Genomic DNA, 26,735 nt, shown 5'->3' on the forward strand with positions numbered 1-26,735 from the left:
CAGCAGAAATAACAGAAAGGTAAAAAGAAAATTTTCAATGTGATTCTGAAAATTGTTTAAAGAATTCAGAAGAAATAGATTGGATACAGATTGGGAATGTGGATGTTATGTGGAACATCAATGTTCTGTTGTTACTGTAGCATTTTAGAGAATTCATGGTGTAGTTGTTTTTTGCCACTTTACCTCCAAAATGTGTTGCCTGCAAATTCATCTCTTATTCTGTCATTTCTTTCTGATTTATTTTATGATAAAATAATCATAATGTTATATTTGTCTTCAACTCATTCTGTTCCAAAAAGCCATCCATTGATTAATTTCAATAAGCGCTTCATCCAGTACAGGGTCAAGTTGAGCCTGATCCTAACCTGGCAGGCATAGGGCACAAGCCAGGGCACACCCTGATCATGATGCCAGTCCATCACAGCTGTTTCAAAGAAGCTGACATGATTTTTTACATCTTAACAATATGTGCTGCAGATTTTCATGTTGACAGTATACTTACTTACTTGGTAAAATGCAGCATGAAATGGGACACAGTAACCATTAACAGCATATAAAGCACCCCTTTAACGGGTTCCCTAATTCCACTCATTGAATACCAGCCAAAACCCATAATAGCACCTCCTGTTTTCCACTGCTAGTCATATTCTATGGGTTTAACCTCTCTGCTAGGAATTTCTGGAAACTGAGAATTAAAATTACCTTATATATATATAATATATATAGTATGTCATTTTTGTTTTTAAGTTCACATGCTCTCTGAAACACCTTTCTTACTCCGTGTTGGGTATATTTAGTTTCTCAAGTGGTAGCTCACTTGCTAAAACAGCTTGCCCGTGCCAGGTTAAAACTGCATACCTTGCTATACTGATACCACAGCTTTTCTATATTACAGCTGCAAGATCTCTAGGGAAAACAGTTTACCTTGGGTGATATATGGGCTACACTGTCATCACATTTGGTCTTTTTTGGCTGTACAGCCTGCTATTATAATGGGGGAAAAAACTATAAAATAAAGTTTTTGTTTTTTAAAATATATCTTTATAATATATACTATACATAACCTACTTTATTGTGTAGTATAAGATTCATATATATATATATATATATATATACGCACACACGTATCAGACTATAACGTAAATTATTTCAATTGCCAAATAATAAAAAAAAAAAGTGGGATCTTCTGGATATGTGGTTTATTTAAAAATAACCAATAATATGTAACATAAAAGTGCATACATTAAACGAAAAGTAGCAAATGTTTTCATGCTAGATTTTAGCTTTTAAGTTATATCACTCCTTTCCCTCTCCCATACAACTCAGTCCTCCACTTCGCACCTTGACAAGTCAATTCCTCCTGACTGACACATCCACCCGGACCTCTCAATTCCAGATGCAGTTTCCAGAGGTTGTTCTGGAATCACTGGGGATTCTGTTGTTGTTGTTGTTGCTCTAAGCCGTACTTCTCTTCACTCTCAATTACGATTTTAAAACAGTTTCCTCTGCTTTACTAATTGTCAATTTTCAGTTAATTGTGTAATCGTAAACACGAAAGACTATCGTTTTATAATTAAGTGGAGAAAGTGAAGTGACACGTGGTTACATTAAATATGGCATTTAGGGAGCATGCGCACAATCTGTATTAGTCCAGCTTTAGATTTAATAGCTATATTAATGACTCATGACTGTTGTAGCTACACATTTTTTATACATAGTGACTGGTGGTTTCTCTGGCGAACAAGGCATTTTTCTAAGGCTGGTTGTTTGATGCTTTTAAAAAAAAGTGCGTAGCTCTAAACTTGAAAGCGAATTACCCAGTTTAAAAGTGCATTCATTGTACATTACTCATCGGTGACGTTACAAGACGCAGAAAACTGATTGCATCGTATATTTTATTTTTCAAGCTGCTTAACTTTTAACAGCAACAACAATACTAATTCCCAAAAAAAGCAAAAATAGCAAATTATAAGCCAAATCTCTACATTATTGGTATTTCAACCAATACGTACGTTTCCCTTGGACTTGTTACAAATGCAATATGTAGAACGGATAATTTAATAATATTCGTAGCGGGTTTACATCCAGAAAGGCTATATTGCAGAAAGTAACGCGTTTTGCTGCAGTTTGCTCAGCGCAACACAGCAGCCGGACACACTGCTCTCTGTGAACTCTGACCCCGTTCCCTTAGCGACTGAAAGACGCGTCATGGGTGGACTAATCCATTTTTATAAATGCCTTCTTAACGTCGCCTTATTAAACATAAATAAACGAAAACATCACTCTAACGAAAACTATATCAATATAAATGTATTTGAAAAATATAACAATAATATCAATAATTCATAGACACGTCTTAAATGTATTTTCTTTTGATTTGTGGCGGTCTCCCTGCATTACCGGAATGGTAGATCCCGGGCTCCAGCCACTGGGTGAATATGGCGTCTGGTTGCTTAGCGCTAGACCTTTTAATCTCTATCTAATGCAATTATTTCTTGCTGTCGACATCACGTTACAATTTTGGTAATTGTAAATATTGTTTTTACCAACATCATGTCGGATTCGGAGGAAGATAGTCAAGACCGACAGCTGAAAATTGTAATAATAGGAGACGGAGCCTCGGGAAAGGTGAGCTGTTAGATTTGCACAGTGAGGATCTTGATGCAGCATCAACATGTTTAAGATTTAAGTCGACAGTATTTTGTACAGCCATGGTTTCAGTTTGGCCCTTGTTCTCCCAGACGTCAGAGGAAGCAGATGCATGTATGAAGCAACATTATATATATATATATATATATATATATATATATATATATATATATATATATATATATATGTCGTTGTACACATAATGTGATCTAATGCCGTCATGTTCAACCGTGATTTGACTGAGTAACCTCACATAGGTGGCCAAACATGTTATCGTTATTACATTCAAATACAGTATTGACTGGCAAGCAATACGAACAGATGTGTCCTAGTGTAAAACCTTCACTTCTGCTGCTACAGCTACTGGCAATTACCAGTGATTAGTGCTGCTGTTACATAGAGTGAACCTGGAAATTATATATTTTGTCATAAAAATATATTCCTATGAGTGTTGGTCAGACTGGGGGAAATATAACTTATTACATATTTAACTTATGTAAATATTCCCATAAATCAATGTATGGAAAAAACATAATTTACACAAACCTGAGTAAATCACCATTCTCTTCGAGTTAAAGAGACTTGACTTAAGTAAATACAAACTGAATGTGAAAGTAATCACTGTTGAATTGCTAGTTAGTCCCATCAAAATAATAATAATAATGGTAATACTTTGTCCAGTTGCATTTTTGCATCATAGAAATCACTAAGAAATCACTAGGCCTGCTACACCATACAAGGGAGTCCCACAAACATGTTTTATATGGGTAATAATGCAGGGATCAAATAATGAAAGCCCTCACAGACAGAATGACATTAGTGTCTAGTGACTGACTAGGTGACAGAATAGTTAGGCTAATGCCCTGTCTGCTTTGTCTTTGTGATGCCTGGGTTGTGTCATCTGTGTCTCCATCTTCACACTTGTGCCAGTTCTGTAAGCTGTTTAAAGATAAGTAAGTTATCTTGCACATGATCTACTGTGACCCCCCAGGGGTGCAAAATTAATACCCCCTGATAATACCATTATGTCTTTTGGATAAAGAGTTTGGTGCAATTCCACAAGCTGAGACAGTAAAGGCAGTGTGTGATTTAGTGACATGAGGGTCTACGTCCTGGTGAGAGGAGTCTTCAAATCTCTTGGTTCAACCAGTGGAGAAAATATTTGAGAGGGAAAGACCAGAGGGAAAAAGTGCAAATGCCAAATGCTACATGCTAAATTGCACTGTGTGGAATTGTGTACTTTAATGTTAATTGAATTGAAATTGAAATTTTGTTAAAATTTGAATGGCTTTTGCTATGATTTTTTTCCCCATCCCTATATTTCATTAAATACTCCATGGTGGAGCATATGCACCATATTTTATACTGAGTTTTGATGATGATGATGATAAAATATCAATTTGAAAGTTAGTATCTAAAAAACAACACTGCTGCGCATTTTGTTTTGGGTGATTGGACGGAGTGTCCCTGGGATCTGGTATGCATTTATGCAACTTTACCTGAAGGCTAATTTGCTTCTTTAAGCTGTATCTTCTGCAGTCTGTGTTGATCATTGATTTCAGATTGTATTTTAAGACATCAAATATGTGCATTAATATCTAACTATCCAAGGGTGATAGTTTCAGATAATTTTGTCCTACAAGATATGCTAGTGAAAAAAAATAGCACAGAATGCACACAATTTAAGGATAATAATTGTTCTACTCCTTTATTATTATTTTTAAGTGTTTAATGAAACCATTAATTTGTTCTGTGGTGTACTATAGATTGAAAGTGGAACAGAAGCCCAAATACAGTAGCCTCCAAATGTATTTAGACCCCTGATGAAGGAAAGATGATTTAGCAAGGAAAATCATATGTATTCTTAGTATTTGTTATACATACTAATGAAAAAGTGAAGAATATTATCACAAATGTGCCATGCATGAATGGCATCTCTCTCAAAAATATTTCTTATTTTTCATTTTACGTTACATGTGTCCTGTATAATATTTCAGGTGTTAATGTTTCTGAAAAAGTTAAATGGCAAGTATTGTGGAGGAAGTAGGCTAAATCAATTTTGTAGTGAATGAAGAATGTTATTCTGAATGACTTCCTTGCGCAGTTCTGCTAGTTGGCTTCTCCAAGTTTGATTTTCATATGCAACATTGAGCTAGCCAAATAACAAATAAACAACAAAATTAGAGAACCACAATGAACACATAATGGGATATAAAACATAAAAGTTAGGCTAAATTTACATTAGAAACTAACATTACCATTTTAATGTATCTTTTTAAGCAGTTAGCCAAAATGACTATAAATGTAGTATAGTGAGTTTAAGGTTCTTTTGGTTTCTTTAGTTTCTCTCAATGTTTTAACTTTTATTTTGTATTTGTTACAGAAAAGATCATTTAAAGTTATTTAGGTTTAAAATTTAATATGAATGGCTTTAGTATGAATATTCTTTAAATTAAAAAAGCAAATTAGCAGTTGGATTTTCTTACAGAACGAACAGAGAAGCTGTTTTTACCAGATAAATCAGTTTTTGGCAGGAGCATCAGTAAGTTAATGACAATTGTAACACCTTGGAGAACTGCCAGGTGCCAGCTCTCAACTGTCTGAGTGATTTACCTGCTTCAAAAAAAAATAAAAAAATACTTCTTCTGTTTGGATGTGTACTTTGACTGACATTTTGTCTGCATTTTTTTTATTTTTTATTACAAATTTACTTACCAATTGCTATTGGATGAGTTTTTCTTGGACTCCGTTGCCTCTAATTTCCCCCTGTTGCTGTCAATTTGTAGACAGTAGGAAATATTTAAAAGTCTTTCCACTACCTGAAGTGGAACCTTAAAAAAGTATCCCCATCTGGCTTTAATACAGTTTTTATGCAGACTGGATGTGTTTTGTAAAAGCATATGTTGATATCAGTGTTTCTTTAAGAAATATGTAACAAAGCCCAAGTCATAAAATTGTTTTAAACATACATGCAATTAACATTTGTGTAAGGGACAACAATATTGGTTTGCATATGAGTGGTTAGTTAAAATTTCCCAGCCTGCTGTACAAATATCCAAATGGTGCAACCATTCATACATATCTTTGTCTTTGAAAGAATATTTGACTCTTTCTTGAATGGCCAAAAATATACTGTAACATCTACAAAATCCAAAAGGAACCCTATTTGTTTGCTACCCTTTTACTTCTGTGAGAAAGGCAATGGATTACACCATTGTTTCTGCCCAGATTATTTCAAATTGAGCAGCAACAAAAGCCAACATACTGTAATGACAATCTTAGCTAAAGCAAGCAAGTACAAAGACATTGTTCTGTCATGGCTGCTTTATCACTGAGATTTCATTAACTTTGCTTTGTTCTATTTACCAAGGCACTTTTCATGTACAGTTTGTGTATATCTTGTGTACTTTAACCAGATTGGCATCAAACAGCTAATGGGGGTGTTGTCCACTGTTTAGGAAAGTATGTCCATATGTGTAATAAAGTCTGTGGTATAGTTTTGTGACTAAATGCATGTGACACAGTTTTTGCTGAACTTGTCAGTTAAATAAAAACATAAATTATCAGTCTGCAGTGACTACGTTAGTGTCTTGTACTGAAAATGAAAATGTAACACAAACTGCCATATTTGTTTAAAAATAGTGTTCTAAACACAGAACTATGACCTGTTGCTCTCTCTCTATTTTTACATGAGTTTTCTTCTCATTCATCAAATTGAATGAAACTTGGCATATCAAGGCTTTACAGTGAATTCCCAAGGTTGTAAGAATCTATCATAGTAAAAGAACCTGTCAATGCTTTACGACTGGTAATTTGTTTGCAATTATTAAGGCTACAGTGTCCGGACACCTGTTTTCTTAATTTGATCACTCACAGACTAGACTATGTATTATTATATTATATTTCTGTTTGCTAATACTTGAGATGATGAAGGCTAATTCAAATCTCTGTTCTATAATGTGTTAAGAGGATTCACTTTGAAAGGTACAGTTGGTATAATTTTATGAAAGATTATTCTTTACCTCCATTATATTTTCTTTCTGTTGCCCCTTTTTCATTCTGCCAGGGCCACTTGTCATATCTACCCCACAACTACATGTACAATAGTTAAATGCAAGATAATGTAGACTATTTTATTTCAAATTACTTTATTATAGATTTTTTTATTTGTATTTTATTTGATGTCATGTAGTCGGATAGGGTACGTGTAAGTAGGCTATTTCTATAATTGAATAAATAAAACACTTTTTGTGAAGTTCAATGCATTATTTAAGACTTTAATTTCTGTTGAAATGAAAAGACATGAAATCATAAGAACAAACACGGTGAACATAAATCTACAAACTCCAAATAATTAAACATGTACCAAAGACTTTCAAATTAGAGATTTGCAGTAGATGGCATTGACCACTGACTTCAACTGATTGTTAATCATATTTTACATTACGCTTTCTAGCAGTCTGGATTATAGAATATGGAAAAAACCTGCATTCAATATTTTTACTGGTTCAACAGCTTTTTAGTGTAAACATTTTAAAAGGTACCTGTGTATTAGTATATTACTTCAACAAGTTTAACGTTGCCCTTACTAATATTTCATCATATGACAGATTTACTATTTGTGACCACCAGCAGCTTTCTTCATATAGTTATACTGTAGGTGTATGGAGAAAAACTACTCCATAATACTAATGTTATTATTCAAGACTGGAGGAGATAACATTTTTATTTCCCCCCCCAACACTGCTTCATATGAACAGATTTTGTTTCTTATTAAAATGTTTTTACAACTTTTGCTTTATTTCAGACATCTCTGGCTACGCGATTTTCACAAGAGGCTTTTGGGAAACAGTACAAACAAACAATAGGACTGGATTTCTTTCTGAAAAGAATAACTCTGCCAGGTGAGAAGTCTTCTAAATTTGCATCAAGAGTTGAAGGTTATTGAGTCTTCAGTACCTAGATAATGAACACCTTTCACATGTTGTCACACATGGACAGAGAGTTTTTTGTAGAGAATTATCCCCCTTTGCTGAAGTATGTTTTTGTGATATACAGAGCTCTGTCCATGAATTTTCTGCAACTGTTTGTTGTTGCTGGAATCACGATTTATCATGTCATAATGAGCGCTTGTATGCATACCTACTAATACAAATATAATTATCTATTAACAATAATATAACAAAAACAACAAAAGACAGTTGTTCTTAATGTATTTCAAACAGTATTGGTTCTTCCTTGAACTAAAAAATTGATACAATTTTAGCCAGATGTAACCACACTGTGGAAGGAACTATTAATCTAAGTATCTTTGCAGGAATACTGAAACATTGTATCAGACTTATTTTTATTGTGACAGCAGTGATGACTGTGCTTCTGTAGTGCGTTTGACCCCTTCAAAGAACAAATAACTGCCTAGTCGTCCCTGCCCACTACAGTAATGCGAACTTAGACCCATTTAAGTGGCCTGTGATGGAAAATGCTGAGACCATTTATAGCCCACTACCACCAATTGTTCATGAGCTGGAGTCTGGGCTGTCGGAAGAATGGGGAAAAAGTGACTTGGTTGCCCTCAATAATAACATGGAGTCCATTCTGCATTTTCATTGGGGCATGTGGTGTTTCAGCACAATATTTAGGAAACCTTCCAAAATGTTTTCCTTATGGTTATACTCTAAGCCAATAACTCTGAACTGAATCAAAATTAACTCTGTCATAGTGTTTATTTTCGTAATGAGACATTCAGTTTTCAGCTTTTTCCTATTACCATATATTAGATAGATTTTTGACAATTTCAAAATCTATTTCCTTATTTTTTCCAATATAATTACTTTGACATTATGTTTTCCTATTTTTACATCCAAAATAATTAGTCACCTTAAAATGTAAAGCTGTGAATAGCTTGAAATGTAAACCCTTCCCAGAAATGTGATTGGTTATAGAATTACTGCTGGCATAAAATAACAATGTAAGGTTGCTTCCTATCTTCTTTGAATCTGTGTTCGCGGTATTCAGTCTACACAATTGTTTTAAGTTAAAGGCACAAAATCAGCTGTAAAATGACCCTTAGTTCTTTAAGTTGGACAGCAACATTATAATTTTTTTGCCTGGCTGAGTCTCAACTGAAATGCATGGAAAGAACACTGGCATTAAAGCCTAGACTGACATCCCAGTGCACAGCTTTGAAGTACTTGGGGGGAAAGATGTTGGAATTTTTACACACAAGGCTCCAATGTGTCCATATGTTTTAGGAATAATAGCAAACATTGTCTTTCCAACAATACATGAATGATCATACATAGATGAGTTGCTAATTAAGAATTTGAACCCTTGACGTTATTTAAATTATAATAATCCTGTTATGCCTTAAGTTCTGTATGAGGGATATATATAGACTTTATTTTTCCTATTTGTTCAAACCTGGCAAAAACCAAAGGTGATAACATATTTGCACTTACTATCCTATAACAGAATCTTATATATGACTGTAATAAGTCATTTATCAGGAAGAATGATTTATAAAATAAATACTATAGATATGTTTTCCAAGAAAAATAACACTATGTAGAGATTCATTGCAGATCCTTCATCCAGTTTAGCTAAGCTGTATAGTCTAGATGTATTCACTGTGAACATTCCCCTTCCTTTATAAATGTAAGTCAATGTCAAGTTGGTCTGCTGGTTGAGTTCACTGTCAATCAGACAGTCTGCTCAGACATTTTCTTAAGATCTAGTGTAAAATACTTCTTGGAGCCCTTTGGTTAGTGTCCAGTAAACAGTGTTCACTGTGAAAGGATTTTCTTTTTACTTGCTAGTACACGATGGCCAAATCTGTGTTTTTAGTTCTTTCTTGGCTGTACAGCACTTACAGCAAAACTGTGCTACGAGCCAAATATACTTTACAGGATCACTGCTGTGTCCCAATGGAGGTTAAAGATCTGACCAATATAAACTCCATACTGTGTAGTCCTCTTTTTTTTCCAAAGGAAGAAAATATTTATTTTAATATGGTTTTGTAGCTCTCCTACAAATTGGGACAGAAATCCTAAACGGTTTCTTTTATTTTGCATTAAATAATTATATTATCTTTAACTCTCTTTGGCAGAATTATGTACAATGCAAACACCATATCCAGGCTAACCAGTAGATTCCATGTCTTTAAAACATATATGTTCCAAATTAAATTCTATATTTGTGTTTATTAGGATAAAGGGCTTCCTCGTCTCTCTTTCAATTCAGAACCGTATAGGCCTATTACTACTTATCCATTATCATAGCAGTATAGTATGATTGTAGTTGCTGTTTATCTGAAATTATTTCAGTTCAGTTGGTGGGCGGGATATCAAAATTATAAATATGCAGTTGCCCAATTTATCCAATTTTATATGTTAAAAAATACAGGTGTACAATCGTTATTTCCCTACATAAATACATTTAATGTGTGTTACAAATGTATGCATGTCAATAGCATAGATCATTCTACACAGTGTTTAAAATGATTGTTAGGTAAGGGGGCCTGTCTGTGATATCTGACACTGGTGAAGCCAACAGCTGGAGTAGGCATGGTGAAAGAAATGTCAGTCATCCACTCGACACCTCAACTAACTCCATTGTTACAGTGTCAGAATTACTGTGGCCAAACAAGCACATCTTAGGGCGCACACATGTAAGAAATATGAATTTTAATTCTTAATATGTTGTAATTAAACTTTAGCTCTAGATTTAAAAAAAAATATATATACTTAGCATAATATTACTTTAGTTACCATTTGTGAATCAAGTTCTGTTACATATAATGTGAACTCATGCAGTTAGGCTACGATTGTAAGACTTCTGCTCTCGAGTTTTTTAACTGTTGAACAGTGAGCAAATGAAAAGAGTTGTGGTGCAGAGTGGTTTAAATAAATGGTTATTTCATTAAATTACTTGCATTGTTTTTTAACTTGCCTGCTGAAGAAATGCATCCATTTCTTTTCTCCTGTGTTTGGCTTATAGGGTACTTGTGTTTTTGTGAAGAACACATAAAAAAAGCACTTAGAGCAGTTTCATTTGTGTTCCAGTGAATCCTACTGAAAACACCTTAATAGCTAACAATTTAAAATGAATTAATGTAATGTGTAGATGCTCAATCATCACTTTTATTTGCAGGCTAAATCATTAGTCATATAGTGTTGAAGAAAAACAAACATTTTAACTAGCTTTACCAATCGTATTTGTTTATTTTGTTTTTAAAAGAACAACCACGCAGCAATTGACACAGAACTGAAAACAAAAGCACACACCTGGGATTTGGTTCCAATCCTTGTCACACGATCAAGTGCAATAAATGAACCAGAGAACTTATTCAACCCTTTCATCTTAATTATCCTTAATACAGCTGCACTAGTCATCTTCTATAAGCTAGCCAATTACTTTAATTGTTGTCAGCTTATAACAGTGTGTTAAATATAGTGTGTCTTGTGTGGATTGTTATGTTCTTGCATTCTCACGTCTTCTTCTTTATGAATAGGGATTAAATCAACAAAAAGCACAATTGTTGTTCCTGTACTGTATTTTAATTTGCTGATTGCAAAATGTATTAACATTAAGGTTTTGGTATTTGACATTTTGAGGTGAATTTGTCTATATATTTTTTTTGTTATTTATGTAATATATATATATTTGTTTTTCCTCAGGGAACTTAAATGTCACACTGCAAGTATGGGACATAGGAGGTCAAACAATAGGAGGGAAGATGCTTGACAAATACATTTATGGCGCTCAGGTAACATTGAAATAATAACGTTGCTTAATAATAAAGCATACTTGTGCAGTTTTGTTTTAAAGACTATTTCGACTCAATCTTTTATTATTATTATTGTTTTATTAGTATAATATTGTATTGCATTGCAGTTAATGTGTTGTAATACTATATTTATTTATCCATAAAGGTTTGATTTTAATTTAACTGAATGGTAGCTGTTAATCTTTAAATAAACACTTAACTTTGTGACCTACCTAGTGATGTCCAGCTTCATAACCACTCAGAATGTATCAGATACAGACATTGTTTCCTAATGTTTGAACTTTATATTTCTGGCTCTTTAATTGAGCTTTTGTATCAAAAACATCAATTTTGTGGCTTCTGCAGGATTGCATTGAGAGAGACAGAAAGAAGTCTTAATGGCATGCAAAGATTAGATATTTGTTTCTGCCTCACCGAAGCGGTCTTTTCATTCCACAAAGCGCCACCTACTGTAATCATATTGTGTGTGTTTGGACACTTCTCTATATGAATTATATTTATATGAACAGTACTGTAATTGTAAAATGAAAACATTGTCAGTTATTCTCCTGATATTATTTTCCAATTTGTTTGTTAATAGGGGTTTACCTGAAATATCTCTTCACATAACAGTCAAAATCCTCCCAAGAGTGTAAGGACATAAGGAAAGGAACAACTGCTAAAAATCGTGCCTCAACCCCATTTGAAAATTAGTTTTATATACAAAAACTACATTGCGTTTTGAGTGTGGTCTATTTATATTTTTACTAATGATAAAAATATAACATTAATGGGTATAAACTACACTTTTATTTAAAGGGCAAATAATTCGGTTTTTCTTTTTACAGTAGTTGCTCTACACAGATAGACCTAATTTGATATCTGTTTTCAGTCTAGCACAATACATCAGTGGTTGTGTGGTATGTGAGAAATGGACAGGTCTTGTTTACACTTGAATTTAATTTTACAGCAATTAACAGGAACAGGAATTAAGGGTTATATTTCCATTTAACTTTAGGGTGTGCTTCTCGTTTATGACATCACGAACTACCAGAGCTTTGAGAACCTAGAAGACTGGTATGCCGTGGTAAAGAAGGTTAATGAAGAGGCAGAATGTCAGCCAGTAATTTCTCTGGTGGGAAATAAAAGTAAGTTTTTTATTAATATAAAACTATAATGTATTTGCCACATAGAATAGCTCTATACTTTGAGTTACATTAAGCCACATAAATATAAGTCAATGCTGAAAAAAAACCCCACAACAAAATCAGTGTTCCTTGTGCTTTTTAGATCAAACCGTGTTGAGTCAGAAGTCCAATATGCAATTGTTTATTAGGCTCTTTTCCTTTGAATTTAGTAAGTGGTGAATAGATTTGCTCACTTGTGAGACTTCCGCCAAGTTCTGGATGCTGAATTATTTTAAATGTTCTCAGTTTTTTTCTTTTTTTGCCTTTCTCCTAATCAGATTTTTAAACAGTCTCCTTCAGTGTCACACCAACATTCTCCTGGGATTTATTGTAAATAGAAATTAACCCAGCTTGCATGGGAGCTCCATGCTCTTTGATTTATGATCCTGGAGTGAGTCTCTGGGGCACTGGTTATCTGTTGCTCCTACAGAGGGGTAGGAATTATCAGGCACCAGTGTGCTTTTGATGGATGAATGATTTCTGTTCCGGAGACCCAGCGATATTAACCAGATCCATTTGGAAATAAAGACTAATAACACTGACTTTTAAACATTCTTCTTGACAGATGGGGAACCATAGAAAAGAGTGCATCAGATGTAATTAAAAATTCTGACTGTATGTTCTCTTTAGACATGATTGATTATTAATGGAGTGGTATCTCTGCACAGGAAACTCTGTTCCGTTACTTTATAAAGTTGAAAGGTCATGTTTTAATGTACGTATTAATTTGGGTTCCCTGCCCCCGGTGGTGATGCATTAGCTTCACAATTTACAGTGAACTCTTGTACGTTTTGAACAGCGCTCTGCGTAGAAGTATATTTATAAACTCAGTGCTGCTGAACATACTCTTTTCCTCTAAGGATAGAAACTCGAGAAACATTTGTGTGTTTTACTCCTACAGTTTGAAAAATACCACACAAATTGCCCTACAAGGAGCAATCAATTATGATGTGACACTTTATAAATCCTTGAACCTTCACATAGGCGTATTTTTCAGAGAGTATGAAAAGAAGTTCGTTGACGTATCATGTGGGAATTGCATGCACAGACATTTCTATTTTGGTTCCCTTCAGAGGAGTCGCAAACGCTTTAATGCATTGGAGCACTCTTGTCGTTTTAATGTTAAACGTCCAGTCAAAAGAGTAGAACTAAAGATATATAACATTCCAAGGATTTCATGTATATGTGTGTGTTTGTGTATGTGTGTATGTATGTGTGTATATACAGCTCTGGAAAAAATTAAGAGACCACTGCAAAATTATCAGTTTCTCTGGTTTTACTATTTATAGGTATGTGTTTGGGTAAAATGAACTACTGACAACATTTCTCCCAAATTCCAAATGAAAATATGAATGGAATGGAATGGCTGCCATACATGTAGAGATGCTGATTTAAGACAAAATTACAGTGGTCTGTTAATTTTTTCAAGAGCTGTATATATATAATATATTGCTGTATAGCTCCTTAGTGCTTATGGTAGAGTCTTTGCTTTGAAATGCAATACTCAGCAGAGGGAACCTACAGGCACTGTTGAATTTATCCTGAAATCATGTGAATCACTACAGTTTAACACAGGTGGAGGCCACTTAACTTGGTGTATGATTTTTAAAGTGATTGGTTACACCTCAGCTAATTTAGGATTTAGGATTTAGGTGGACACTTATCCAGCTAAGTTATTTCAGTTTTTAGATTTAATATATTTTCTAAAAAATATTATACTATTTTTTTCACTTGGAATTTGTGGAATAGGATGTGTTGATAAATGAAAAATAGTAATTATTACATTTTAATTACAAACTAAGTCAACAAAAGGTGAACATTTTTACAGGGGATGTAGACTTTCTATAGGCACTGTTTATATACTTAATCTTTTCTAAGATTCCATTAAGTTAAGTTACTTAAAAAAAAGAAAAAAAAACTATACCAAGTGATAATAGAAATTGGAAGGATGTAACTTTAGATTTTGAATAATAAATATATAATGTCCTGATTTATCATGGTTTTATATACCTTTTAATAGAACTTGTAAGTTCATATTATAGTGCAATTAAACTAAAAAGAACACCTAATATTACTAACCTGCCACTTTGAAAGAAATGGAGCTGCCCTGTAATCCAGGACTGATTCAAAATTAAAGTAAAATACAAATGTCAAATATCTTTTCTCTAAACCTTTTCTAGACTATTGTTGTAAAAATAAATTCATTAGTCAGTGTAAAATAAGTATGCATACACTACAAATACTACTACAGTTCAGTCTTTTTACTTTAACATCCCAATGGGGAAATAGGTTTGAATATGAATTCAGATCTCATTATAATGCATGTTTTCTTGTGTTGAAGTCCAATAGGGTGGTTCAACCAAATGCTGCCGTCAATCCAGCGTTTATGTAACCTTGTCGGTTGTCTGTACATCTGGCCGTGTGAAACAACACTTTCATTCTTCTTATTGAATCGTTTTGTTAAGTGCACTCGTTAAGAAAGCACTGTGGACTGTTACCCTCACATGCTTCCCAGACACTAAAATCATAGAAGCACTTGTAACAATTTAGAAAGGAAACCAATAAAATATATTTTATTGAAAGACACACACACACAACGCAAAGTGACCAAGGTCATTGTCTTAAGAGCTTTAAGGAATATAATTGAATCTTAATCTAATTTATTTTGGTATTCCTCCATGATTTTAAGGGAGACTTCGTTCAAACTGTTTTGGTGATGCTTTCTTTGTGATACACTCATAACACCGAGGTATCTGTAGAATGACAAATGGAAAATAAATAACGACACAAACACCCACACACTTATTCCCTGGGCCTTGGGTTTGTTTGTAGTAATAAAATTGAGTTGTAGTTGCAACATTGTGTAGTGCAGTATAGCACAATAGAGCTCATTATAATAGTCTGCAGTATTACTCAGTATAATGCGATAGTGTATTAAAGTGCAGTAAATTATAGTGTAGTACAGCACGATGCAATATATTACAGTACAGTATATTAAGGCAAAGTCCAGAGGCTTTTCTAATGGCAACAGTAGTCATAAATAATTTGTAATTATTTGTAAATAATTATAATGTATGAGATATTTTGCTAAAACTTACAATAACTAACTATGCATTGTTTGGCCTTATATGTTGCTTTTTAGTCATATATTGCATTTTGTGATTATTTGGTAACTATTTGGTTACATATTAGACTTCTCCCACTGTCCTTTACACAACTTTCTGTATGTTTGCCATATTGGGCTCATATTTTCATATTACAATATAAAAACATAATGAAAGCAATAGAAGCCTGCTATTAAAATTAAAAGTAGACTCTTGTTTGTAATGAGGATAGACTGACCTGGACTAACTAGGCTAATTCAGATTTTAGTATTGTTGTTGATTTTAAGTGTTTTATGAAGGAAACTGGTCTCTGTGCCCCACTCTGGTCATGGTCTCTGTGTTTAGTTTTAAGAAAGTATTTGAGATGACACACTAACATACCCATAATGGTCTTTAATAAAACTAAAAAGACATTTTGGTCTCCCGCAATTAACCCAGTCAGTTGGTGTTTCCAGAGCAAATTAACTCGATTGCATTGATGCCAATTGGGAACTGTTAGTGGCTCCCTAGAATATGATATTGAGCAATTATACCAGCTCCACATTGCTTCATATGCCACTTCAGCTATTTTAGCCATCGAAGAACCCAGCCGCCAGTTCTTGGTTTTCAGTCTTTTTCTGAGGATGTCCTCTAGTCTTGGCTTCTGCACTGTGCTGGAAATAACCCTCCTTTGGGATTCTGAAAGCATTAATCAAATATCCCTAAACCCTTGTTTGGTCTATGCTAAAAGGGTTCATTTCTCTTAACCTAACCTCATAAGTCACCCTCCTAAGCAGAGTGGTTTGTCTTATTGCTTTTCTCTGCATTCTTACCAGTGCTGCATATAATAAGATCCCTCTGTAGAATAGGAGCTGAATATTTTAGAGGCTCTTCATTATCTCCCTCTAAAGACGATATTTTTGCCCTATCTATAAATATATAATATAACGTATATATGTGGAACCCCGTACTACAGAAGTTCTACATGCACATCTCTTCTTAACACCCAAATGCTATTTTTAAAATTGCTGAATTCTCATAATGCGCTTTGCCACCAACATTGTTTTTAGTGTTTACCTACTTGGAAAATAAGAAGTAGAGCATAATATTAAAGAGCCCTGTAAACCTACCATAAATCCTGTGAGTCCAGTGTAGGCTACACATGTCTTAATAGAGGGATGCTAATAATCCAGGGTAAAGGCTGAATGCGCTTCTGTTTTTGGTTTATTTGAAAAATGTTTTTTCTGGCTCTGTCCTTCATACTTAGGTCTTCTTATAACAAACTAAAAGCTTTTAATTGCACCTTCGGGGATAGTTAGGCTACAATAGACATATGGTGGACAAAAGCCGAGTCTAGTAAGAGCAGTACTACTATAAACAGGAGATGTGCACGTCAGCGGTGTCTGCAGGACCGGAGGAGATGATAACCACTGCTTCTTATGTTCTGTTGTCTTATCTCACACTGGCATATTATAGCAGGACTTGCTGAACTGTTACTGATAAATTAAACCCCCATTAAATTCCTAACGGACTATCTGTTGAAGGTGGCTTGCTGTTTACCTTGAATATGCACATAATCTTTATTTCTTTTTACTTTCTTCTTAAAGAGACAAAGTGATTAGACTGTTTTTTCGGATTATAGTTTGTGTGTGTGCATTGAAAGATAGGTACTGACCTTGAAACCTAGAACCTATATACAATAGATGAGACCTAAATTAATAATCCCGTAAGATTAACACATGAGACCTCCAAAAAACTGAATAGCATCTAATCATGCAAGGTAACAAGGTGACTCCCTCTCTCTCAACACACACAAACTATATGTCTACCAACCTGTTGTTTAGATGGGTTCTATTATTTAAAGTTATGGAAGGGTCAGTGTACATTTTTTTTTTTTTTTTATTAAATTATTTGTAAATTGATGACAATGATCAGATCTATATTACAAGTAGGAGACCTTTTTATGTCCCCCTGTGCACAAAGCCCTTGCTTCATTGACTCGACTACTTTCTGTGGTTGACGTGCTTCACCAAAAGGTTAAGTATTAATGGAAAATGTTCACAGCCACGCTCCGAGAAAAAAAAGAAAAAACATGTTCACAGTACATTTTCTTTGATTTTGCATTTACAGTAATATTGAATGTCTTCATTCATTAAGCCATCCATAAAGCAAATATTGTTGCACATGTTGTGGATAATAAGTCTTTTTAAGGCTTCTTGTGTGGTATGTCACAGATCATTAACTGCACATAACCACCTGACTTGACGCTGTCTGGAAGCATCATTACGGTCAAATAGACTTTTATTCCTGTATCACTACAGAACATTGATTTGCAGGAATGCCTTTTCTAATCTATCATGATTATACACAAAAGGTGCAGAAGCAGAGGATTACCTTGATGCCATTTGGATTTAGAAATACTCCAATAAAGCATCTCCCAAAGTTGGACAGTACATTCAGATAATATGAAAACGCATGTGCACACAGTACTGGTCAGAAGTAGAAAGTGTAATACAATGTACAAAAGAACTAGTGTTGAATTGCTTGTTTTTTCTTCATGGAAAATCTTATTGAACAGATTACAACCCAGCACATATAATATAATAGAAAGCAAGTTTTACAGGTATAATATGCATGACCTCATTAAAAAATAAAAAATAAATATATATATATATATATATATATATATATGCATATGCTTTTAATGATTTATGTACAAATGTTTCACATTGGGGCAGGGCTAGGATGTTTCCCAATCAATTAGGCTAGTTCATGGCATTCAAAAAAAGAAACAAAATCTTTTCTAAATGAGTAAAGCTTTATTTTTTTTTAAATAGAATATTGATCAATTATCATAGCATAAGAAAATGTATCCTTCATTTATTTAATATGTTGTGAATGTTTGTTTGTTAGTGTGTGTATAAATGTGCATATATTTCAATTACATCCTTATAAGTTGGAAAGAGGACTGTGACTTTCATTTAATTACATTTAATTCATGTAATTACAGGTTTCTTACTTTAAAGCATAAACTGGTAGGCACTTAAAATCTTCCATTAGAAATCTCAGAATTCAGTTTCTTAATTATTTTAAGTTCTCTATAAAAAGGCTAGAGGCTAAATGCTGTCAATAATGAACTGAACATATGAAGAATCCAGATTGGTGTCACGGTGCACAGTGTAGAACATGCTGCTGAAAGGATGAGCTGGGATCAATGAACTGTTGACAGAACACTTCTGTTTTGTAGGAAATTGAGTCCTTTGACAGTTTTTCCATGTCAGGCCACCCGGTTTCCTCCAAGCACAAAGAAAGATGTGTAATGACTTCGTGCAGCGGGAGGTTTGCTGTTTATGTCATCAGATCACAAAACATTATCACTGTCCACTTTAAGATTTGCAAATGCTGATGCAGATTGTAGATTATGAAATGTTGAATTAATTAATGTGAAAATCTAAAATTTAGCATGCTGATAAAGCAAACTGTTTATTCCCATTGACATTTTTATTTTATATATTTATTTGTCAGTCCTTTAATTAGTATTCCGATTTCAGATGTTTATTTCATTTTCAGCATTGTGCATTTGCTAACTGGAGTGCTTGTTTTCCAACATTATAATGACCCTGAACCTACCACCAGATGAAATTTAAATTTGAAAGACAAAAAACAGGTGTTGAAATTGATGTTTTGTGTAGGCATTAACCCTATAAAAATGTTATGGTTTGATAGACAGATGAGAGAATCTCTAATTAAGTTACCAGGCAAATACATTTTATGTTGCAAATATTTTATTCTTTATTGTTTCATTCATTATACCCTTGCAGTGATCTTCTCCCCCTTGATATCTAATGGTCACTGGATTCAGCCAACTTTTTTGAGGTCTCTTTTTATTTACTTTCCCTTCTCTTAAACTTCCCATTGTTGTTGTATTAACAATAAAATAGTTCAGAATGTGCTTATGCACCTTGTAAGTCAATTAAATATATTTCTGATGTTTTCCCCCTGAATGAGATATGAAGGGGGTTATATAGGCCTACATTTTCAATTTTTAAGTTAAGTTACAACTATTTCTCGTGTAGGAAGGTATCGTGAGTTAAACTCCCTGGGTCATACTCACAAGTTTTGTTATTCTGCAGAAAATGAAAATAAATAAACAATCACAAATGCCTAGTTTTCTGTAAACATATTTGTAACGAACAATGCCTGGAGTGTTTTGAGCTAATAAAATGCACCAGTCCGGCATTAGGTAAGAGGTGGCTGGTGCCACAGTGGTCTGCAGTCCTGAGAACTCATTGAGTCCTGAATGGTTTTATGGTGCGCTTAAAACAAGACCCGGTTAACATAAATGTCCTAGTGTTATAAATGTGCATGCACGTGAGAAAAAGTGCAGGGAGTTCTGAAATGAGAGAGCAGTATTTGTTGTCAGCGAGACTAAACAGCATAGATATTACTATATTCTGTTTTCACTTGGGACATTTATGCTATGCTTGTATATCAGGTCTTTATACATTGTATAAATGTCGATTAGTATAGCAAAGCTTTTCAAATTACCAGTTTTATTACTCATACCTAAGGTAATGCAGGCTAATACACAAACTAGTTTTAATTAAATAGTGTACAAGGTTTCCATACGTAATGAATAAAATTATCTTTTGGCTCATGCCACTGTCCATGATGATTGACAATAAATAAATAGAAAATACATAAGCAAGCTATATAGACGGATAACATGAAATTGTGATTAAAGTGACCCTGTTACTGATCTTTCTTCAAACTGTTTTGTACTTGGTGTCTAACAATTGTTTGCTAACAGAGTTCACTGCAAAAATGTGTTAGCTCCATCTTGTGCACCCGTAACACACTACAGTAATAAGATGTTCTTGTAAGTGTTTAATGTGATACAGTAGTCTTGTTGCTGGCTATGGGGAAAATATGCTAAAAGTGAGAGGTGTGCAGAAACAGGAAAGGTTTTGTTTTCAGTGGAGGCGAAGTGATTTAAGGCTCTCAGTGTTTTGCAGGGTTTGTTTTTCTTTTTATGCCATATCTCAGATTATTCAGCATAAAGTAGTGCTCTGTTTTATTGTTCCCTTTACATGTGAAATATTTTCTGTAACTTTTCAAACTTAAGGTAAGAGTATTTTTTGGATAATATGTATGATTGTAGTGTGATTTGTTATATAATCTGTATATGAATATTAATTGCATTGGTGGTAGGTTGTAGTTGAAAAGCACTAGTGTAATTCTTATTTGTTGTTGTTATGTTGATTATTAGTAAAAAAAAAGAAATAAGTATATGTAAATTCTATTATAAATAATTTCTGTGAATAATTTTGTCTGTGGTTTGTAAAAGTTACATGTTAATTTAGTGTTGTTGAAATATAACCTCTAATGAGAGTAACCTCTGCCCATGATACAAATGTATCTATTTGTACTCGCATTCCTTGAGCCATCCTTCACTGCAGATGGAATAAACTAAGCCATGCAGACGTGCTGTGATAAAGTGTAATCATCAGTCACCATAATGGAATAGAAGGCTCCCGGAAACCTATGCTTATTCACCGCAGTTTAAAATGTTTCTGTACAATTTGTTTAGATTTATATTTACAACATAACCATTACTGATAGGTTGAGGGTGTTCAGGAAATCCATTAGACTGAAAATGAAGCCCTTAGCCATGACAGTCGTGGTTCTACTTCAATCGTAACACCGTGGCCTGTTCAAACATACAGTTTGCGAGGCAAAGCTATCTCTCTATGTATCTATCTACCTACCTATACTAAAATAAGACAGGTGAAAACAATGTAAACAATTTTTGACAGGTTCCTTTGTGTCCTAAGCAATACCTGTTAATGTCGGGATGTCTGAAATTAAAATATTTGGTGACACTTAATTCTGATTCTTGTTTGCAAAAACCTGCCGTGCTAACTCATCACAAAGTAACATTTCACAGTCATCTGCTACAACCATACGATTTGCAACTACAGTGATCTGTAAAGTAAAACAAGGACATAATGAAAAAATGTACTGTTTCATAATTATATCAGTTTTAGTCTGAAGACTAAATTGACCATTTCAAGACCATTTAAATTGCTTTGCTTTCTCTTAAATACAAATATTCAAAGTAAATATTTCTGTACTGTTAACACTACAAAAAATAAATCAACAAAGCTCAATTTCTTATTTGTCTGTTTTAAGCTAGTGATTAATCAGTAGAAAAGAGAAAATAATCAAGTAAGAATGCAATGTTAAAAGCTTTTAAATTACAGTGACAGGGACTACAGCAGTCAGTAGCATCATCTAAACATCAGGACCCAGTCATTGCTCATATGAAACTCTTAAGCAGGCACTAGCTTATATTGTCTTGTAGTTACCCAACTGTGCATGCACATTAAATGACTTTGTTGATGATTGTTTTGAACTATTTAACTGAAAAATATGTATTTTTTTCTCATCATTTATATTTGAATTTGATTTAAATAACACCAGAGTTCAATAAACAATAAAAAGACAGTAAGTAGGGGCACTTAACACTAGAAAAAACTAAATAATAATATGATGAACATGTCAACCCTCTCAGTTCTCATATCTGTCTCAATGATAGTCATTCTGATGTCTGCTTGTTAAAACTGAAATTAGTTTGACTTTCTTTGTTTAGGCTGTTGACATTCAGAATCGGACCTTTTAAAAACATTGCTCTTTTGTGTTGTACAGACTATGAGGGCAGATCCTCTCTTTTTGTTGGCAAAGTACATTTCCTCTGAAGGTTTCATATATTGGGAGGTATTTTTTTGTGCTTTTCCTTTAGTATAAATAAAATATGCCTCTGCAAAATGGCCAATAACAAATGATTTCACAACTTTACAGAACTGGAACTACAAAATACAGTACATGACACTCTGTAAAATAAACACATGCTCTGGATCAAATTAATGCATGTCATCTGTCTGTAAGTAATAATCTGTCATGCTATCTATCTGTTCATAGGCATAAACAGTTTATTTTGTGTTTAGAATAACTTCCTGGCGGTAGTTAACGTGACATACAGTTTGTCAGAAATGAGGGAAAACAGATCAGTGCTCGAGATTTTTTTCCCGATAACCAAAAATTACTGCATTAATGGAAAAAAATGTGGTCTTAAGAGGATTACTTCTTTCACTTTAGCTAAACTTATAATAGCAATGTGGCAAGGGACAAAGACTCCAATATTATGTTGAACTTTGATTTGAAACTTCTTATTATTGATGTTTTTATTTTATAAAATAATTGTACACTAATAAATTTAGTGTAGCTCTGATTGTTGGTGTTTTTAAGTTTTAATGTGCAAACCACCTAAATCCCACAAATACATAACAAAATCTTTAAACAAGAATCTGTTATAGTTTATTCTATAAATAGACTCTGGTTTATTTCAATATATATTTCTATTTTCTTTTTTACAGACATGATTTCAATTACCTGATCACTTTATTAAATTATTTTGCTGTTGTTTGCTGAGACTATAAGCAATTATTTATAGAAATGCTATTGAAAATGAAAAATATTAATTTCCAATAGTTTTTGTTTGCTAGTTTTTTCCAGAGGTAATCCAGCTATACATGTACATATACATGTACATTATTTCATGATGTAAATGGAGATTTTAAGACATATTGGTATTAGGCTTAAATATTTTATTAATTTATGTCTTAATATTGACTATGGATAGCTGTTCATTAATTAACCTTATTTTAGTTTATCATTTATTTTCTTTACAATGTTGTTTCTTTTGGTTTACTTTTCAGCCTTTCTGTTAGTCAAAAACATTCTCCTTCCTTAAAGTTATGAGATGAAGCTAAGCGATTGAAGAATATCAGAATAATCTGTATCTTTACAATTGTTGAATTTCATCTAATGTTTTATTTCTATCAATAATGTCACGGTTTATTTGATTATACTTGGTTGTCCCAGAGGACATCAGCAATCACAAAAGAGTGTTAACATTAGAAAAGCTTCTCTTGACAAGTGATTGATAACCCAGACCAAGTGTTCAGGATCTAAAGGATTTGTAAAGTTTACTTCTAGTAGCCTAGTCGGTATCTCAGCACTTCATTATTGGAATTCAGAGGCTAGTTCCTTGTGGACATGTTTATAACTAGTAAAATTAGCTGATTTACATGTCACTTTTTTCTCCAGAGTGTAAATAACTAGCCTAGGTAAGAAATATTCTCATGTGATTTTAAAAGTTAAAATTTAAGATTATGTATTGTAAAGCTAACAGTGATATTATTATTATTATTATTATTAATATGATGATGATGATGATGATTTGTAGTAGTAGTTATTGTTCTTGTTCAATAACATCACCAAATGATGCATTTCTCATTATGAATGAACTTTGAGTTTAATGTTCAATAATTTTGAGATGTCATCTCACAAGTGTGTTTGTAATATATGACTAATGCGTCTATACAATTTTGTCAAATGTTTTTATAAGGAAAAAAAAGTGTGGAACCCTCTTTCATAGCCTTGGAAAATTTGTGATCTTGCAAATGTCTTGCTCTGCGTTCAATCCATCATGAGAAATAGAGCATGATTCTTCAGTTTGTGCTTGGCATTACCCTGAGACTGCAAACATAAAAAATGGACTAAAAATGAGAGCTTCAGTTACAAAAAAATGCGACTGATGAAATACAATACTGTACAGAAGCAGTTAGTGGGCACTTACTGTACTGCTTTTCATTAGTTACTGGGTGTGGCAGCTTAAAACAAATCACAGGGAATTTAAGAGTATCACTCACTTTCAACTGTCTTACCCATTGTATAATCCAGTTTAAGCACCCCCTGGCAGAGATGGGGAAATTAAATGCTACTTCCCTTTCACTGGGCTATTAAAAGTATGCATACTAGCTTTAAAGCAGGAAGAGAGACTTATTTCATGTAACATTTTTATAGATAGGCTAGATATGCATGTGTCTATCTATCTATCTATCTATCTATCTATCTAACTAAATATCTCGATCTCTCTCTCTCTCTATATATATATATATATATATATATATATATATATATATATATATATATATATATATATATATATATAGATATAGAGATAGATAGATATAGATAGATATAGATATATGTGCCTGCATACATGTATGTTTGAATAGGGGAAGTGACCCAATTAAGCTCACCAATGTTTTCTTATAAATATGTGAATTTCTTCCCAATAAAGTGGGTATTAAATCAAAGATTAATCTCTTTTCTAAACACTTGTGGTACATTTTGTCATAAATTGACTAAAGCCCACATGTGTCCAAATAAGCCCACAAGAGTTTTAACGTTAAATACTTCAAATTGTATTGATTAAGCATTCAAATAATTCAAATGGATTCAAATAACCAACCTAACCAATTAAAATTGTATTTTTATATTATATGAAACTAATTTCCATCACATGGAATTGTTGCACTTGAGGCAGTTTGCTCTTCTGGTTGTTTGGGCCAGGGATGTTGGTGCTGTGGAAGTCTGCACAGGTGCTTCAGAAAAAGGAGCATGATTTGTGGGCACTTGTCTGTCCACTTGGCTCTGGCTCACAGGGACTATTCCATTTGATGTTTTCTGGCTTGAGAGCCATGGAAAGCACATCAAGTTTCGCAGGGAATACCTCCTTTCAGATTTTGTCCCTGCTAACATGGGAATTGCAGCACAGTTCTTTACTCCATTACCTTTTGACCCAAGGATGCACTGATCGATTGGCCATTGCTCGGCATCGGTCCGATATGACAAGAAATTACTATATCGGCTATCGGCCAATTGCTTTTAAATGGACGATATTTCTGACTGATATATTTCTCTCTGATGGTGCAGCTTTTATTGCGTGTAACTAAGCATCCCATTTGTTCTATTCTACTTATGTAGTTTTAACAAAATATGAATGACGCACACGAACTGCAATGCAGTCCATCCCCCACCAGACCTGCTCTCATTCTATAGGCCAATAAATAATAGGAAAATATTGGAATCTGCCGATCTTATTATATGAATATCGGATATTGATATCATCCCTACTTTTGACTTCACCAAACACTGTCTTGTCCAGTGCCTGGAGGATATGGGTGAGATAGGAGCCAGAGAAACACAACCCCATTTTCTCTGGCCTTGGTCACAAGTGCCAGGGAAATATCTGAGGCATGACCGTCAAACATGTAAACTTTTGGCAGTCCCATGTCATAGATCTTTGGCAAAAACAGCTTCTCAAAATACTCTTGAAAATTCTTGTTCTCTGTCCATCCGTGATCTGCTCGAAATTAACAGCAAGCTTCCATCATGTTATTGCAGTCCCTATAAGTTTTTCTCTGCCTACCCATTTTGTCCCTATAATGAAAATAAAGTAAGTAGTTAAGTCTGTGACTGAAAAGGATGTTTTCTGAGTAATATTAATTCATTTAAGTCTTTTTTAATATGAGGTACAATGTGTTCTGGGCTTAGGCTGGGATTAAATCAAAACTTTGACCCACCCGCTAATAGAAAACTAAAGAACTGTACTCAGTTGCAGCTTCATTTTTACTTAGATGACACTTTCATCTAATCATAAATGTAACCGCTATGATGAAGTTTGTAGTTTGCTATTAGCGGGTGGGTCAACATTTTGATTTAATCCTGGCCCTTATTGGGCTTATTAAGGACAACAATGGTCCATGGGAAATTAACCTCAATAATTTTGTATAGAGTTATTGTAAACATGTAATATATTTATAATAAATAAAATACTTTACAACTTAAACCATGTGTATTATTGTTGGTAGAATACATTTAAATAATTATTCTCCTTTCAAGCCATGTACTAATAGGCTTTTCAAGGGCGCTGTTCCTTTTAAGCCCATATGACAAAAACAATTAAATTTTAAGATTATAACAATTGATAGAACACTAAATATTGTTTTATCTGAAGAAGTTTCTAAAATGTTTTGATTTACTATGGTCATCAACAGTTTTTCAAATTTTTTGTTGTTCTACTGCATCTACACCATGAAACTCATGAAATCTATATTTTCAAATACAAAATAGTGCTTTTAA

General features: G+C 33.6%; 1 protein-coding gene across 2 annotated transcripts in view; it reads left to right on the top strand.

Moving 5' to 3' along the window:
* Positions 1 to 2,418: 2,418 nt before the first annotated feature.
* The window catches only part of rab28 (RAB28, member RAS oncogene family), a 31,566-nt gene continuing 7,249 nt past the window's right edge, over positions 2,419 to 26,735 (top strand). Inside the window, exons 1-4 of one of the 2 annotated variants that reach the window (XM_066720016.1) lie at positions 2,419 to 2,628; positions 7,457 to 7,553; positions 11,325 to 11,413; positions 12,432 to 12,561. In XM_066720016.1, the coding sequence (XP_066576113.1) occupies positions 2,554 to 2,628; positions 7,457 to 7,553; positions 11,325 to 11,413; positions 12,432 to 12,561 (391 nt within the window). In that variant the 5' untranslated portion in view covers positions 2,419 to 2,553. The remainder of the gene's footprint in view (positions 2,629 to 7,456; positions 7,554 to 11,324; positions 11,414 to 12,431; positions 12,562 to 26,735) is intronic. The other variant, XM_066720018.1, reaches the window with a different exon arrangement.

Source organism: Amia ocellicauda, chromosome 13 (assembly GCF_036373705.1).
Source record: "Amia ocellicauda isolate fAmiCal2 chromosome 13, fAmiCal2.hap1, whole genome shotgun sequence".
Lineage (NCBI taxonomy): Eukaryota > Metazoa > Chordata > Actinopteri > Amiiformes > Amiidae > Amia > Amia ocellicauda.